At 38.2% G+C, this 18,068-nt stretch overlaps 1 protein-coding gene across 1 annotated transcript in view; it reads left to right on the top strand.

Moving 5' to 3' along the window:
• NALCN (sodium leak channel, non-selective) overlaps positions 1 to 18,068 on the top strand; it is a 318,102-nt gene that overhangs the window by 196,836 nt on the left and 103,198 nt on the right. The window contains exon 15 of the mRNA XM_055335586.1: positions 8,663 to 8,737. Coding sequence (XP_055191561.1) covers positions 8,663 to 8,737 — 75 coding nt within the window. The remainder of the gene's footprint in view (positions 1 to 8,662; positions 8,738 to 18,068) is intronic.

Raw genomic sequence — 18,068 nt, 5'->3', positions numbered from 1 at the left:
AGGACAGGCATATGCCAAGCAGCAAAACAAGGAAAAAAAAAAAAAAACATGTTTGGCTGCAGTTTGTTCTGGAATAAAAAACAGCGGGCTATTCCATCACCCCCTGGGGGCACCAATTTGTCAGCCCACAATGAAAATCAAGCTTAAGTGTATAGCAAATGCATATTCATAACCATTATCTATTGTCTCTTTAAAATATCTCCCTCATCCACCAGGTACGTATTGTGTATTTCAGTCCTGATTGCAGTTTGCAGAGTGTTTGTGAAATTCGTCTTTTCCCCCACTTTGCCTATGATTAGGGGATAAGGACTATGGAAGACTCACTTATCCAGTTGAAAGACTCTATTTTTTTCCCTCAGTGTTTTTCCCTTTATTATTGTTTCAAAGGAAAGCCCTGTGATGTGAATACTGAAAGAGTGAAAATGTAATTAAGCGTTCATTGTGGATAGTCTTTTTGTTACCTTTGAAGTGCTTGAATTAACACAGCAATCTCTTGATTTTGCTTCTGTGGTGACAGATTTCTGAGAATAGTCATATTTTGCTGACAAAAAATGGGCACTCCAAAGTGTAAATTAAATAACTTGATTTTATAGAATTCATTTAAAAGTGCATCTGTGTTGAACATACCCCATTTTACATTGCTCTGATTACATTTGACTTTTTGTTGACCTGTGTAAAAAGTGAGATTGTTTCCAACTACAGCTCACAAGACAACTTAGGATAGTGTGATTCTAAATGGTAAGAAGGAAAAAGAAAAACCGGATTACAGGGTGTTGACCAGATGCCTGCTGTGCTTCTATTGTATGCTTGAAAATAATTTTTATGAAGGAAGTATTAATAAAGTTCACTGTAGAGAAAGATGAAACTAAAGGTGACATTTCAGCTAATGGGCTGTCGTTAAGCTGTATCACAAGGAAAAAAAATAGTAAAAGTAAACTTTAAAGAAGTGGGAAGAGAAAGGGGAAGATGTATACGACATGGAGATGACTGTATGCAGTTAGAGAGAATGCAAAACAGAGGTAGAGGTTCTCAGCCAAGAAAACCCAGTCTAAAATGGTAAGGTCACCCTCTTTCAATCAAAATAAACTGTGACTTTCAGCAGCCTGAGTTAAAAGTTGAGTGTTAGGTAGAGAGGATGAAAAGCCTGGTGAGCAGAATAGTTATTTCACAACCAAACTGGAGGGATTAATGAAACTAGGAACACACCTGCTTCTGCATTGTGTAATTTACCAAACTGTGCTGAAATGTATTCTGGGTAAAAAGAAGGAAGACAGGGGATCCCTGGATGGCTCAGCCGTTTGGCGCCTGCCTTTGGCCCAGGGCGCAGTCCTGGAGTCCCGTGATCGAGGCCCACATCAGGCTCCCTGCATGGAGCCTGCTTCTCCCTCTGCCTATGTCTCTCTCTCTCTCTCTCTCTCTCTCTCTCTTTCTCTCTCTCTGTCTATCATGAATAAATAAATAAAATCTTTTAAAAAAAAAAAGAAGGAAGACAGATTGTCTATAGCTGAATGTATAAAACTTAAAAAATAGCAAATACCTAGCAAACCCTTAGTTCAAGAGAATCTGGCTTTTTCAGTAGAGTCTAAGGATTGAGAGGAGCAGTCAGAGAAGGAAAGAGCAGTCATAAGATTTTGTGGTGGCCGAATACCGAAAATGGGGCAGGAGCCATATAGAACCTGGAAATGGATGCTTTGAAATTCACTCAGCTAGAAGGTCAGAATACCACCAATATATTGATATGTCATTCATAAAAATTCTAGGAACAAGATTTGCCAGGCTTCCAGAGACTTAATATGTGGCATTTCCCCCACTAAATTCATTGTCGATACTAAAAATATCTTGAGAATGGACATTATAATCTGAGCAAAGTAGAAGAATTAGACACCTGTGATATTTTAATCATTATTCTGCAGTTTTTTCTTTGAAACTGGTGATTCACAATGTATCAATATTGCTCATAAAATAAGAAAGTAGTTGTATTACATCACTATTATGATGGTAGAATTATCTGCAAAATGGTAGAACAAATACTTGTGTTGCATATTAATATAATGGAATGTTATAGACCTATTAAAAGTGGCTGGTAGCCAAAGCATAAATATATATGAACTTCTTTTTTAAGGCATTGCAGGAAAAAAAATTAAGGCATTGCAGAAATTAAATACCACTGCATTGAAAGTCTATATGTGCCTTAACAAAGCTCAAGAGGAAATGAAGGGCTATACCATTAGCCTCTTTCCCCTCTGAAAATGCACCATTTAAAAAATTGTGATGTAATATTCTGTGCCACATTATAAATTCAAGTATTATGTAAATCTAAATTTTAAAAAAATAAAGCAGAGCAAGTTGACAGCATAATTTAGAATTGGCCAAGTGTAAAGGTAAAAAGAGTGTTTTATGGAAATGATGAAGCTCTTGTGACTCAGTGCGGTGAGTCCCTATAGAAAGTATTTATTATATCAATCACATTTTAATATAAACCTGTGAATCACATGTAATGGCTGTGGTAAACCTTGTGGTACATGTACCACCTGTAAATAAACACTGGAAGTAAGATTCAGGAGTCAATGTAATGGGTTCAGAATATTCATGACCATTATTTCAGCTTTCTATAAAAACAGAACCAACAAATGAAAAAAAAAATTGAAGGAATCAGAGAACAGTTCTTGCTTTCAGAACTAAGACTCGTCCCCCAGTTCTATGACTTCTGAGGGAGAAGTGGCCAACACCCAGACCAGCACGCACCCTCTGCCCAATATGCACAGCACTAGGTCAATAGGAAAAGAATGTCTCATTGACACTGTAAATTAAATAAGACGGGAGTGGACCTGTCAGCCTCCCTTCACTTCTGTTTCTTCATCACAGTGGTTACTGCCACCTTATTAGAGTCTGTGGAAGAACTACAAAGTAATTCTCACCTCTTCTCAATCGCAGCAGCTAATCCTGCCTCTCCTGCACCCCCTGTTTCCATTCCAAATAGGCAAAGACCCAGACCTGGTTCACTCTGAGTGCTAAGTCACCGCTGTATCACGATGCTCGGTGATGGGGACCAAGCTAAAAGTCCTTGTCCAAGTGGAGTTCCCAGAGGAAATGCCAACTCCACACAGATTTTTAAATACGGCTTCACGTGTGTGCCATCACGTTGTGAGGTTAATTAAGCAGTGATGCCTACACATGCAAAGATATTTGTTGAACGAACTCAAGTTTAATGATGATGAAAAGCAAACTTTGAACTTTCTCTTATATTCACTTAGTGACTGTGTTACCCAGACTCCCTCCCACCTGCTTCATTCTGTAGATGCAAGGCTTTCAAACCACACAACCCCTTCCACATTTTTCCTAGCAAAGCCAAAACTTTTCCTTTTTGTGACTTGCCTTCTTTCTACCCTGAAAACTAAACTCCTATCTGCCTGGGAAGTAGAAACTGTAGGGAGCATCCTATGTCTGTCTCTCTGTCCTGCTCTGAAAGGATCTTTTCTTTCTCTCTCCTCTGGGAAGAATGTATCAAATGACTGTTTTTTCTCTTAAGTAACAAGACCTTATTTATTTAATAGCCCTTTGTCAAACTGTACTTTATACTGTCTAGACACTGTTTCAGCGAGCCAATTTCAAATAACTACATTATGCATTAAAAAATTACACTTGGAAGGAAAAAATTAACAGAAAGGAAGCTAATGTCATTACTTAGTGATTATTACAACCTCACTCTCACACCTCCCAAGCTCCCTTGGTGGCATTGGGGTAAACTGCCATGCCTCTGGCCTACGTCTCTGGTCTCTGGGAGCTGAGCTCTGTGGTACTTAACCACCCACCAGGCCCCTAAGAAGCCACATGCTTCCAGTCTTGTCATCACATGTGCCACCTGGAAATCCTTTCTTATAATTCTCTTCCTGCCAAAATCACCTTTCTCCTTGGTATCTTGATAACTTGGTAGTGCATGGTTGGATTTTATCAATGCCTCACCACCTTAAATAAGTAGCATTCAGAAGACACACTGGGCCCATTGGCCCCGATCAGCTCTCAGAAGTCTAAGTGCTCAGGTGGCACAGGACTAAATGTGTTGATAACTCTGACTGGGTTGACTTTCTGGTTGCCAGTCTTCATACTTGTGTGAGCCTCTCTCTCAGCCCCCACTCCATGTTCCCTTCACATTCTTCCTTTCTGATAAGAAATAACATTTTCTAGGATGGAACTTGAGGGAAGCAGGGCGGTACAGTGTGTGTCCCAGGTAGGGGGGCAGCCACACTTAGAGCAGCAGCAATATTGGTGCCAACCTGGGTGTGCTCCACATCTATGACTTGACACCATTTCTCATCAGAACTTTGAGGGGAAGTAGCCCTGCTGGAGGCCCCACATGGATGAGGGTTGGCCTGCGCAGAGTTGAAGATCTATAAAGTTCTAAGAGAAAGGGGCCTGAAAGATGCTCAAGAACAAGTCTGTCTCCATTCTCACCTGGCATGGCAGAACTTTCTGACTTCCCTGAATGTTGAGAGCCAGTGTGTAGGAACAACACTAGAGTGAGAACAACGGCCCAAGCTAGAGACCAGATGGAGAGTAGAGGGATTTGAATGAGGAGCCCAAAAAAGATATATCTACTTCTTAACCCCCACACCTGTGAATTTGACCTTCTTTGGAATAAAGGTCTCTGCAGATGTGTTTAAATTAAGGTTCTTTGAAATAAGACATCCTGAATTATCTAAGTGAGCCCTAAGTCCAATGACAAGTGTCCTTATAGGCAATAGATGAAGACAAGACATGGCAAGCAAGAGAAGGGCATGTGAATACAGAGGCAGAGGCTGCAGGGATGCCACCACATGCCAATGACAACCTAGGGCCTCTGGAAGCTGGAAGAGGCAAGGTTGATCCTCCCCTGGAGCCTCTTGAAGGAGCATGGTCGTCCTGACAGCCCAATTTTGGACAGCTCACTTCCAGAGTTATCATAGAATACATTTCTATTGTTTCCAGCCACCAAGCTTGTGCGGTTCACTATATCAGCCCTAGGAAAATAACACAGAGGGTGTCACTATGAATCAGATCTTAGCAGGAGCTGCAGCAGCTGAATTGGTGATCAAGTCAGGGAGGCCCCAAAACAGGCACCGTCACTGCCCGTGATGGGGGACAGAGGACAGGCCACATGGCCCAGTGGACCAGACACTGATGACAAGCACACCCTTGACCTTTGGCCAGCAAAAGGAGCATTTATTCAAATGTAACTGAGTTTGAAAGGACTAAATTGAATTGATATAGCAAGATTCAGTTTTTAGCCATCAAGCAAATGGAGGATTTATGGACTAAATTAAATCCATTTGTAGAAATACCAAGAAAATTATTTTAGTTTTGCATATCTAAATTTATGTCTGTATATCTTCATACAGGCTGTACCACACCACAGAGTTGTCAGAAGATTAAATGATAAAGGGGATAAACTGCAATTCACTCAGCTCTTGTTGTTATTATCCATAATATTTCACAGACGAGGACCCCAAAACTCAGTGTCTGGTGGCTAACTGAAGTCTCCCACCATGGCATTCTTTCTTCCCAGCTGCCAACCAACGGCTGCTCAATTTGATTGCAAACTTCATAGCAGTGAGCCCAATATCTTATTTGTGTTCCTGACCAGTCAGTGTCTGACACATCGATAGAGCCCAATCAACTGCCTGTCGAATTTAATCGAATAACATAACCTCACTGTCCTTAAGTAGCCTGCCATCTGTCTGGTGTTGGGAAAATAATTAAAAATAAAATATCCTGCCAACCCAGAAAACCTCTCCACCACGGTAGATGAGGGGAAAAAATGGTTTTATTATTGAATCAGCACTAATCTAGACTGCAGTGGGCATCACAGGCAACCTGCTAAAGAGACCGCAAAGACAAAGCAGTCTCACCTTGTATACATATCGCCACGTTACATCTGTGTCCTCAAGATGAAAATAACTAGGCCTCACATAAGAAGGCTTGACAGCACCATTTGTTAGAGTTCCCCCTAAATTCACCTGGTAATTGGGGTGGCCATCTGTGATAGCTAATTACCTTTTATCCAGAAGAAAAAGGAAACTGATCTCTTCAAGACAAGTGGGTAGTTTTGCAACATGGCACCAGGTTGCTAAGTGACACTCCCCTCCCTCCATGAGAAGGGTAAAAGGGAAATAGATAGGGTGCTGTCTGAGAGACATTCATATGTCAAAGACTTTGCACCCCCCCCCCAAGAAAACCATTCCTGGGTTGTAAAATAAGTGAGACTTATTTTGCTTTCATTTTATTTTTTTAAAGATTTATTTATTTATTCATTCAGAGAGAGCAAGAGAGAGGCAGAGACACAGGCAGAGGGAGAAGCAGACTCCATGCAGGAAGCCCGATGTGGGACTCAATCCCAGGTCCCCAGGATCACAGGTGGCTACAGGTGGCACTAAACCGCTGCGCCACCGGGGCTGCCCTTATTTTGCTTTTAAAAAGATCTCAAAGAGGCAAAGGAAGAATTTGCAAAAGAAGACAAGTTTTCTAAAGAAAATGCTCTAAGAAAAGGAAGGAATCATCACTTTCCCTCTTATCAGAGATAGATGATAGATAGATAGATAGATAGATAGATAGATACATAGATACATAGATACATAGATACATAGATTTGTATGTATCCTTTATTGGGAAGATAGGAAAATTGGTTAAAAGGACAGAGTATTGCCTGGTCAAATACCCAATGAGTGATGGAAATGGTCTACAACAGCACTTACTCCAGGCAGGAGACCTTCAGGTGGACATCTGAATTTGGGGTGAGACTATAGGGAAGGTACACTCTTCTTCTGCTACTGCTGCTGATGAGAATATCAAGGTCGTGCAAGGTGGACTGTGAATGGTCCCATTGAGAATAATGTCTGGTTAGAGGAATGCCGAATAGATCTGTGCCTAGATGTCCATGCTGTGGCAGACATGGTGACATCAGTAAAAATCTGTCATCTAGACCATTCTGTATCTTCTTTAAGTTCTGGCAGGATCCCAGAGGACCTGGCTTTTAAATAGAAGGGTACTGGCACTTGTCCCAAGGCAAGCATATATTGTCAAAGTCTAATAATATTTGGTGGCTCATTTCCCTTTATTATCTACTCATTGAGTTTGGAAAAGTGCTGGCTATTTACTTTTGCATAATAAATCTCTCTGGTACTTAAAAGTCATGACTAAATTGCCTTAACTTTCTTACCTTCATGCTTAACCATATAATATTAACAAATAGGAATAATTTCTTAAGAGGGAAATTGAAAGAAGGAACCTAAGTTCAGAATGAAAAAGATTTATCCAATGAATGTGGAACCTTAGGAAATTCAAACCTCACAGGCACTGAGGAGGGCACTTGATGGGATGAGCACTGGGTGTTATAGTGTATGTTGGCAAATTGAATTTAAATTAAAAAATGTAAAAAAAGAAAAGGGACTAAAATTAAATATTTTTTAATTCTACTTTTTGTTGCTTGCTTTCTTTTACCCTTTTTTACCCATTCTGAAAGAAGCCTAAGTCTTTTTTTTTTTTTATAATTGTGAAATGTGGTGAAATACAAAAGGGGAGAAGTCTGTTTTCCACAAAGGCAGGCTCCATTAACATTTCTAAAGTACCTCCTTCTAGCATTTGCTCTATTTTTCTTTTTTGTACCCCCTTGCACTTCCACCATGTACACTCTTATTTAATATTGCAATGTGAGTGTTTTCTTAATACTATTAAAATTCATGAGTGCATTAGTTATTTAGCTGTATAACAAATTATGGACAATAAGAGCTTACAGCGATAAACATTTATTTCTCACATATTTTCTGCGGGTCAGGAATCTGGGACAGGCTGAGCTGGGTGTTTCTAACTCAGAATGTCTCATGAGTTTGCAGTCAAGATGTTGGCGGGATTGCAGTTAGCTGAAGGCTTGACAAGGGCTGGAGGATCCATTTTTAAGATGGACCCAAATTCACAGGGTGGGAGACCTTGGTTCATCACCATAGGGACCTCTCCCTAGGGCACTTGTGTGTCCACATAACATGGCACCTGGCTTCCACCAGGGTGGGTGATCCAAGACAGCAAACTGAAAGCCACAATGTCTTTATCACCTAGCCTCATAAGTCACCCACAATCATTTCCGTAACCAATTACACAGACCAAGCCGTATTCAATTTGGGAGGAGGCTCACAAGAGTGTGAACACCAAGTCTCCTCTTGGAGACTAGCTACCACAATGGGAATCTTTAATGGCTGTGTGAATTTTATTATCGAGATCTGCATACTGTGTTATGTAAGGTTAGATGTTATTTCTAATACTTCATTATTACAAATAACTATCAAGCACCTTTGTATATAAAGACTTTTACTACCTAAATTATTTTCTTTGGATATAGTCTCATAAGTGAGACTGTTGAGCTTTAAATTTTTTTATTAATTTCCATTTTACATCGGTTACATAAAGCAAATTAATATTTTATATGTTTATTTCAGGTAACATATGCATTTCCTTTAACATATTTGTGATAAATACCTTAAAATCCCTATGCAATGCTTCACAACTATATGTTCATTTTTTATTTAATGCATTCTATATAGGATATATTTTAGGTAGATATTCTATATCATATATATATAATATTTTGATATTTACAGCATGTGGGTTTTTTCATTCTTATTTAACCATTTTATAGATCCTCCTGAGTTTGTTTGTTGCGGTTATTTTGGACAACTTAGAACTTGATGAAGATCTAAAGAAGCTTAAACAAGTAAGTAATGTGTGGGGAATTCCTTAAATCTCCATTTAAAAAAAATAAGGGTAAAACATGCTTACAGGTACTGTTAAAATAGAGCTTCAAAGTAAAAAAAAATAGATTTTAAGAAATTAAGGCAGTCTAAGTTGGCAAAATTTTTTAACTTTTGTCCATTATCAACAAAGAAAATTTTCTATTGCTCTATATTTATCTTAGGAATATTTTCATATTACTATTTTGAATAAAAATAAGATGGACATATGACAGGAAATTGGATTGGTGACTATTCTTCTGCCATTATGTGAAGGTTGTTTGAAAATGAAATGCCTCAGGGCCAGATTGCCATTTTGCATAATTATGTGTAATACTTTTGATCATCATCATAAAAATATTAAGCATCAACTTGCCTGACCTCTAGACACTAAAAGAGAATTTAGTCTTTAGTCTTGGTGCCCATAGTCATTATAAGAAATTAAATAGAATAAATGATCAACTATGTGTGCCCAGTTATGCATGAAAACAGATTGGATATTATAGCATTGATAATCATATCCAAAAAAATGGAAATGAAAATGTGTGTAGGTTATATGACTGATGGCAGAACAATACAGGCATGATGGACCATTCTCATAGTTTCTGCCGCATGGAAGATACTTGGCTTAAGTATTTGGCTCTATCAAAGAGTTAGAGACCATTTGAAAGGTAGAGTTGGTGTGAGAAAAGGACACTGGGTAAGATATTCTTTTTTATTAAAATATAATTGACATTCAATGTTATATTAGCTTCAGGTGTTCAACATAGTGGTTCAACGATTCTATATATTATGCAATGCTCACCATATGTGTATTCTCTGTCACCACACAAAGTTATTATAATATTATTGACTATATTCCCTAGACTCTGCCTTTCATCCTCATGGCTTATTTTATAACTGAAAATTTATACCTCTTAATTTCCTTCACCTATTTTGCCTTTCCCTACCTCCTCCTTGGCAACCATCAGTTTGTACTCCGTATGAGTCTGTTTCTGTTTTTTTTTTAATTTGTTTTGTTTTTTAGCTTTCACATATAAGTGAAATTATATGGTGTTTGTCATTCCCTGACAGATTTCACTTGGCATTATATCCTCTAGCTCCATCCATGTTGTCACAAATGGCAAGTTCTCATCCTTTTTATGCCCAAGTAATATTCCATTGTGTGTGTGTGTGTGTGTGTGTGTGTGTGTGACCTTTTCTTTATCCATTCATTTATGGATGGACACTTGGGTTGCTTCCATATTTTAACTTTTGTAAGTGCTCCAGTAAACATAGGAGCACATATATCCTTTCAAGTTAGTGTTTTTGTTTTCTTTGGGGAAATAGTAGTGGAATTACTGGATCATATGGCAATCCTATTTTTAATTTCTTGAGGCTTCATAGTATTTTCCACAGTGGCTACACCAGTTTGCATTCCCACCAACAGTGCACAAGGATTTCTTTTTCTTGACATCTTTGCCAGTACATGTTTGTTGTGTTTTTTACTTCGGCCATTCTGCCAGGTGTGAGGTGATATCTCATTGTGGTTTTGATATGCATGACCTTGATGATGAGTGATGTTGGGCATCTTTTCATCTGTCTGTTTGCCATATAAATGTCTTTGGGAAAATATCTGTTCAGTTTCTCTGCCCTTATTTTAACCATACTGTTTGGGTTTGGGGGGTGTTTAGTAGTTCTTTGAATATTTCATATTTAACCTCTTAGTGGATACATCATTTGCAAATATCTTCTACCATTCAGTTGGTTGCCTTTTCATTTTGTTGATGATTTCCTTTGCCATACAGAAGCTTTTTAGTTTGATATAGTTCCAATAGCTTATCTTTGCTTTTGCTTCCCTTGCCTGAGAAGGGGGATAAGATATTCTTGGATCACCCTCCCCATCACTAACAACTAGGATGTTAACAAAGAACGAAGGCTATAAAACAAGTCTTACCTAGAATTCTAGGAAGACCCTACACATTCAGAATTTTCAAATTGCATATGAGTTTTCTTTTTTAATGAAAGCAAAGACATAACCTATTTAAATGGTTTTGTTGTCATTTGCATATCTTAAAGTCACTTTAGGCATTTCATCTTTGTACTTTTGTTTATCTCCAAAGTCTGTGCTTTTAACCAAGGGTAGTCAATAAAAGAAAAAATATATATTTGATAAAAAGGATGCCCACTGTGAGCATATCAAGGAAGGATTTAAGTGCTTTCCTGTCGTTTAGCTACACAGGCAAAATGGCCCTCTGGGCATACTGGAAATGATTTCTTCCAGATCTTTTCAGTTTGCAGCAACAGTGACAGGTTATTCAAATGAGATTTGGGAACTTCTTTTATGCCATTGATGCAAATGCTTTATGCAGCTTCTAGTTACAGAAATACGTAATTAGGGAGTTCAAAATTGAAACTGACCAACCATATCATTAGACATAACTAATAAAAATCTGTTGTGCAAACTACCTTAGTCTTTGCCTTACAAATTTGGTATTTAGATGTGGATTTTCCTGTATACCATGTTTACTGTGCATAGATTTTTTAATATCCCCTAAAAGAGGTCATTAAAATGTGTATTCTATGGATAAAATGAAAAATATTCTATTTTTTTAAACTGGTGATACAACCAGGTTCTGTATGGTTTTAAATAAACGTTGGCCAATTAAAATTCCATGTCATTCCAGCCCACATTTGTAAAATAGTTTTTCCACTAGAAAGAAGTAAAATAAATCTATATGGCAATTTCTTTTCAAGTTTATGAATTCAAATGTACTAATATTTGATATTATATGTAATATATACATAACATATATATTTTTTATCTGACCCCAGTGAAAAACCAACAATTAAAAAAACCAAGACTTTAATTGACATGACTTTCTTTCTGGGCTATATAGTTTTAACATATGAGCTTTGCTTTAAGCATCTGTCATTAGTTATAAAATGGCTTTTGTTTAATCACTTGCTGTATATTAGAGATGCTTTGTATTTCTGGAAATCCTGTATACCAGAGCTGATTATTGAATTATGTCAGCCTACAAGTTGAAATATCTTCTTTGAATATTTAGAGATATTTGAACATTGAAAATTTCAACCATAAATACAACAGCAAATTTATTTTCATTAGTACTTTTCACATTGTTCTTTGGTCATGATTAGACTAGCACTACTTATCTATTAAATTCACTTACTAATTCATACTTGAAACTCACCAAATATTATAATACTAAATTAAAATGTCCTATTCATTTTCTTCCATTTTGTATAAGAATATTTTGTTTCATGAGTTTTTACAAACGGTGTCATTTTTTTTATATCCCCCCTTATTTCCAGTGTTCTTGGCCTTTGAGGTGAGTCTCATTTACATAGTTTCAAGAATACACCCACACACACACACATACACGCACGTATGCACTTTCATACACATATGCATATAACTGTGTGAATACCTGAAACTTCAGCCTGTTTTTCACAGCTTCTTGCAGACCTCCAATAAAAATATGACCTGAAATACTTTTTAGTTTTCTGTGTGCAGGCTCAGCCCTTAAGGATTTAAACGCATATACTCTATTTTTACTCCCAGATAGAAAATAGAATGGGGAAGATGTAAAAGGGATTTGATTTTCTTAACATTTTAAGTTCCAGACAACACTATATATTTCATAATATGTCTTTGTCAGTACAAACTTTTTTTCATCTTTTATCCTTTCACCAACTAATCTGTAGATTCTTATAGATGCAGTAACATTTGTCAGACCCGTTCAGTGCCAGGTGCTGTGTTATTTTTACTTACTTAAATTTCACAGCAACCATGTGATGTAGGTATTATTAATATATCCATCTTACAGATGAGGAAACCAAGGCACAGAGAAGTTAAGTAACTTATCTTAGGTCACAAAGCTAATACGCAGCCAAGTTAGGATTCGAACTGAGGTAATTCGGACCTAAAGCCTAGGATCTATTATTGACTCACAATAAAGTTCTGAAAATGCCAAACATAAGTCATGCCTATTGTGGAGGCTCACTCATAGGACTATCAATTACCCGTCTAAAAATAATCATATTTTAGATAACAGAAACATCATTATATTCATGAAATAACTGGTGGTGTGAGGGGCAGTTTTCTGAGGAATGAAGGTGAATTAAGCAACCCAATCACTAAAATTATCCCAAATAGTTCTTTGTTTCCCCTGCAAAAGCAGAGGATTTAATCAGAGCCACTGGAGTTAGGACTTTTGCAGTAGGTGAGAGCTCAGAGGCTTACCATACACTCCACAAGATGGCAGATGCTGCCCAAGGCACCTCTTCTCTCAGTGACTTTCTGGAGCAAGGAGCCTCTTTAGACACAGACCCAATGCGCTTGCAATATACTACATTTCAGTGAGGCCTCCAGAGACTTTTAATGTATTTTATTACGATTGTGGTAAAAACCAGTTGTGTTAAAATATAAATGTTTGGTTCATAGACATTTTTCAAGAGTAATAGAAGCCAGTGCAAGTCACCTCTAAAATGGAGGAGTTAAATACGAAACATTATACAAAGCTGTTAGAGAAAGTCTGTTGTCACACTTGGCAGAGGAGGAAATATCCTGAAGATGAGTGGGATAGGAGAGAGCTAAAAGGTACAGTGAAGAAACTAGAACGGGTAAGAAGCAACAAGAGTGAAGTAGGACACTAGGAAGGTGTTCAAGATAGGAAATTAAAGGAAAGAGCACTTATGACCATAACCCAGTGATGGAGGGGGAGCAGAGGGACCAAATCCAGAGCTAGGAAGATAATAAAGTCAGGCTGCCAGATGGCAAAGGACACCAGAGCCCTCCAGGGAGAAGCTCCCTGAGGGCCAGTGCAGTCTGCATGATCAATTGTTGGTGGAATCCTGGAATCACATTCTTCTTAAGTACCAGCATGCTGCACATCTTTTCCCCATCACTTTCTGGCCACATCCTTGGCCTCTGAGACAGTGGTTTCCACCTGAGGACTGCTGACCTGCAGAACTATTCAAGAGAAAGTATGAAGCCAGCTGCCTTGTTTTTTTTTTTAACACTCCAGGAAGCCTAGAAGAAATCATCCGTGCACCCAATGTCAGGCCAGGTGTGCCAACTCAAATGCCAACTTTAAAACTTTTAGCTGGAAATCTGCAAATTCTAGGTGGCAGTGTAACTTCCCTTATGCCAAAGCTTTGAAGTCTCTTCATATATGCCTTCTTGTAAGGGAAAAAAAGAAACATTGAATTATTTATTGCTTAATAAAGGCATTTTGAAGGAGAAATGTGTTTTTAAAAAAATAGAATTCAGAGGGGCATACCAAAAGGGCTCCTTGGGGACACATTTTGAGAGGTTCTAAAGTACCTGTTCCCACCAGCACTACCACCACCACCACCCCCATGGTATCACCAGTGTCATGCCTTAATAGCCACTAAGGTAGCTTTTCTTTTGTCACTCTTCAAAATAAACAATGTCCTAAAAAACCATGCCAATGATGCTCCATGTAAAATTCATCTTTTGCTTTCTGGGTGTGTTGCATATAAGACACAACTGGTTCCTGGCAGCAATATAGCAGTAGCATTACTTTCATGGCTCCCATAGTGAATTAAATAGAGATCTTGCTTCTCTTTTCACCACCCTAAACCCAACCCTGGCTCTGGAAATGGAGATAGACATAGATACAAGTATAGATATAAATAAAGATACAGGCAAGTAATGATTTTCTACATGAGATCAGAAAATTGACCAGAAATGAGGTTGTCTGTGAATGTGTAATTTGGCTACTGAGAAGCCAAATCAGTTTGCATACAAGTTAAAAATTTCCTTGACCCAGTGCTGTCCTCTGAACAATGACAAGGACCTTGCAAAGACACTGGAGAATATAGGTGGGGTTTTGCAAACTTTGAAAATGAAGAAAATCCTCACAGCTTTAATGATTTTTGCAAATTCAGTGCAAGACAGCTATAAAGGGTCTTCTTTCAAGCAGTATAAAATTCATTAAACTAAGGGAAAAAACCCCCACAGAGATGCCTCGGGGAAAGAATCATTGAAAGGGGAAGTATAGATAGTCTATTTAGATTAAATTCAAAACTCTGAAATTAAAACTGTCTCCCCAATGCTGTAACAAGTCTCATTTGAATCCTGGTTCAAATTTGATGATGTTTGGTCTTTGGTAGTATCCACTGCATAGTGAGGATGAACATGTAAAGGAGCTTTTCTCTCTTAAGCCTTTGTTTTTTTAAATTATATTCCTTTTAAAATATGAGCTCTAGGGGAGTGTTTCTCTTCAGCCTTACCTGGGAGCTTTTGTTTTCATCTCTGCTCTGTGTCTATATTGAGGTGTTTCCAGATGGAGAACAGTTGCACAGAGACACATGGTTGGGGATTGTGCCATTCAGCTTAGCCCTGATTGCTGTCTCCTGATCTGGGTCAAGCCTTCAGTCTTCCCAGCATTTTGCCCATGAGTGAATTCATTCAACTTAGTGCAACATAAGTGATGTAACTCTGTGATAGTAAATACCACCCATCGAAAACTACCTCATGCAAGGCACCACATGTTAAATTATTGGATTTTATGCTGAATATTAAAGACACAGAAACTAACACTCAAAGGACATTTCTTGCCCAAGTTTGTATAGTTTGTAGATACCTAAGTTGGAATAACACAGGCTCTCTCCAGTGTCCTCACCAAAGGACATCACGATGCCTGTGCAGAGAATCAGTTCCTTCATTCATTATGAGATGTGTGTCTAGAAAGTAGGTTGGATGATGTGCTTACATTTGCAGATTAGCATATTCTCTTCCTGTGGATGTATAGACTGAAGGTCAAATTATAATCAGAATATAGCGTAGTGCGCCAGGAATCAGTGGGGGGGGGGGGTGGAGAGAGGAGGGCTGCGTGATTCAAATATGTAATAGCATCAGGCTAAGGTCATATGAGGTATCCCTCTCATAGATAGGATGTTACTGCTCAGAAACTAGATCTGTTTCATAATCTGGGAGTCTGTTTATCTACTGTGCTTCAGATGCTGTGGGTCTGAAGGGGTAAGGGACATAATGATAACCAAGTTAGGGGTAAGGGACATAATGATTACCAAAATGCTGTTCCTGCCTTAAGTTATTTATAAGGTGGTGGGAGAAAGTGATACATAAACAGATAATATAGGGGCTTGGGAGCACATAGGAGACACAACCAACTTTGAGGATGAAATCAGAGGTGTTTTCTCACAAGTATGGTGTAGACTGAGATCTGAAGTAATGCCTGAGTGAAAGGCATTAGAAGAAAATGGCATAAGGGAGGATGTTCAGGACCAAGAGAACAGCAAGCTTCTACTCTTGGCAAGAAAACGCATAGTGGTTTTTGGGAGACCACTATGAATGAAGGAACTGGTTCTCTGCACTGATATCATGATGTCCTTTGGCGAGGACATTGGATTCAATTCAGAGAGCCTATGTTATTCCACCTTAGGCACCTACAAACTGTATGAACTTAGGCAAGAAATGTCTTCCTTTTAAAAGTTCACTGTGACTCCGGTGTTCAGCAAAGGAGAAATGGCGTGTTGGAAAAATAAGCAGGGAACTACAGGTGAAAAGTTATGAGCAGTGCTGAGAATTTAGATATTATTCTAAGGGCATTTAAGCCCAAGAGTGACATCATGTCCCCTATATTCCAGCCTCAGAATAGAAAATAGACTGAAGGAGCCCTACACTGATGATAAGAGCATCAGTCCTGAGCCAGATGGTGATCACAGCCTCAACTAAAGGAAACTGAGACAAGAGAATATACAGGGGTGGTGGAATATAGAGAAGGGAATACAGAGGGTAAGATTTTGTGACCAGTTGTAAGTAAGAGAAGAGCAAAGGCAGGAGACCAGGGTATCACTCAGGTTTCTGGATTGCCCGAGGTGTGCCAAGACAGAGAGCACAAGAGAAGTGTGGTATGTTTTATTTTGGCAGCAGGAGGGCAGGGGGGAAGCTGTCCATGTTTACCATGAGATGCCTGGGACATATTTATGAGACAAGGTCAGTGGGTAGATAGAAGGTTGAAAGCTTAGGCAGAGTGTTGGAGCTGAAATAGATATTACGGAGAAGCAAAAGTCAACATGCAGGTGGTAATTTAAGCCTTTAGAATTCCTAAGTTTACCCTGGTTCCTGAGGAACAACAAATGAATCATATAAGCCATGAGGAGGAGCTTGAAATATGAATGAGAAGTCACAGCCCAAGCGTAGGAGAAAAGTTCAGAATGTGTTTGTCATCAAATCCAAAGGTAAAAGTGTTTCAAGAAGGAAACTGGTCAACAATCTCAAAGACTTCAGAGAGGTGAAAAAAATGTCACCATAGAAAACACTTCTATTTATAATAATATCAAGAAGGATGAAATACTGAGCAGTAACCTTAACCAAGGAGGTAAAAGATTTCTACACTAAAACTGACAAAACATTGCTGAAAGAAATTACAAAAGACACAAGTAAATAGAAAGACATCTGTGTTCATGAACTAGAAGAATTAATATTGTTAAAAGGTCCATACTACCCAAAGTGATCCATAGGTTCAGTGCAATCCCTGTCAAAACTCTAATGTACTTTTTTGCAGAAACAGAAACAAACAAACAAAAAAAAAACCTAAAATTCATGTTGAATCTCAACAGTCCTAAAATAGCCAAAACAAACTAAGTCCCAAAAAGAACAAACTAAGTTGAGGCCTCACGTTCTCTAATCTCAAAACATACCACAAAGCTACAATAACTAAACAGCATGGTATTAACATAAAGACAGACTTGTAGATCAGAAGAAAGCCCAGAACAGAAGAAAGCCCAGAAATAAACCTTCATGTCATGATCTTCAATAAGGATGTCAAAACCACACAAGGGGAAAAGGAAAGTCTCTTTAATAAGTGATGCTGGGAAACTGGATGTCCACATGCATATGGGAGGGACCCTTACCTTAAACTCTATACAAAAACGAACTCAAAATGGATTAAAGAACTTAATGTAAGACTTACAACTATAAAACTCCAAGAAGAAAACATTCCAAAAAAGTTTCATGACATTGAAACTGGCAATGACTTCTTGGATATGACATCAAACATAACAAAGGCAAAAAAATTGACAAATGGGACTATATCAAACTTAAAAGCATCTGTGCATCAAAGGAAACAATCAACATAATGAAAAGACACTCTATGTAATGGTAGAAAATATTTACAAATCATTTATCTGATAAGGGGTTAATATCTGAATATATAAAGAATCCTACAACTCAACAGCAGCAAAAAACAAGTCGTAAAAGACTTGAAAAGACATTTTTCCAAAGAAAATAAAAGAATGTCCAAGAACCATATGAAAAGATGC

The sequence above is a fragment of the Nyctereutes procyonoides genome, unplaced genomic scaffold (assembly GCF_905146905.1).
Source record: "Nyctereutes procyonoides isolate TBG_1078 unplaced genomic scaffold, NYPRO_anot_genome, whole genome shotgun sequence".
In the NCBI taxonomy this organism is placed as follows: Eukaryota; Metazoa; Chordata; class Mammalia; order Carnivora; family Canidae; genus Nyctereutes; species Nyctereutes procyonoides.
This window is presented reverse-complemented; position numbering and strand designations above follow the sequence as displayed.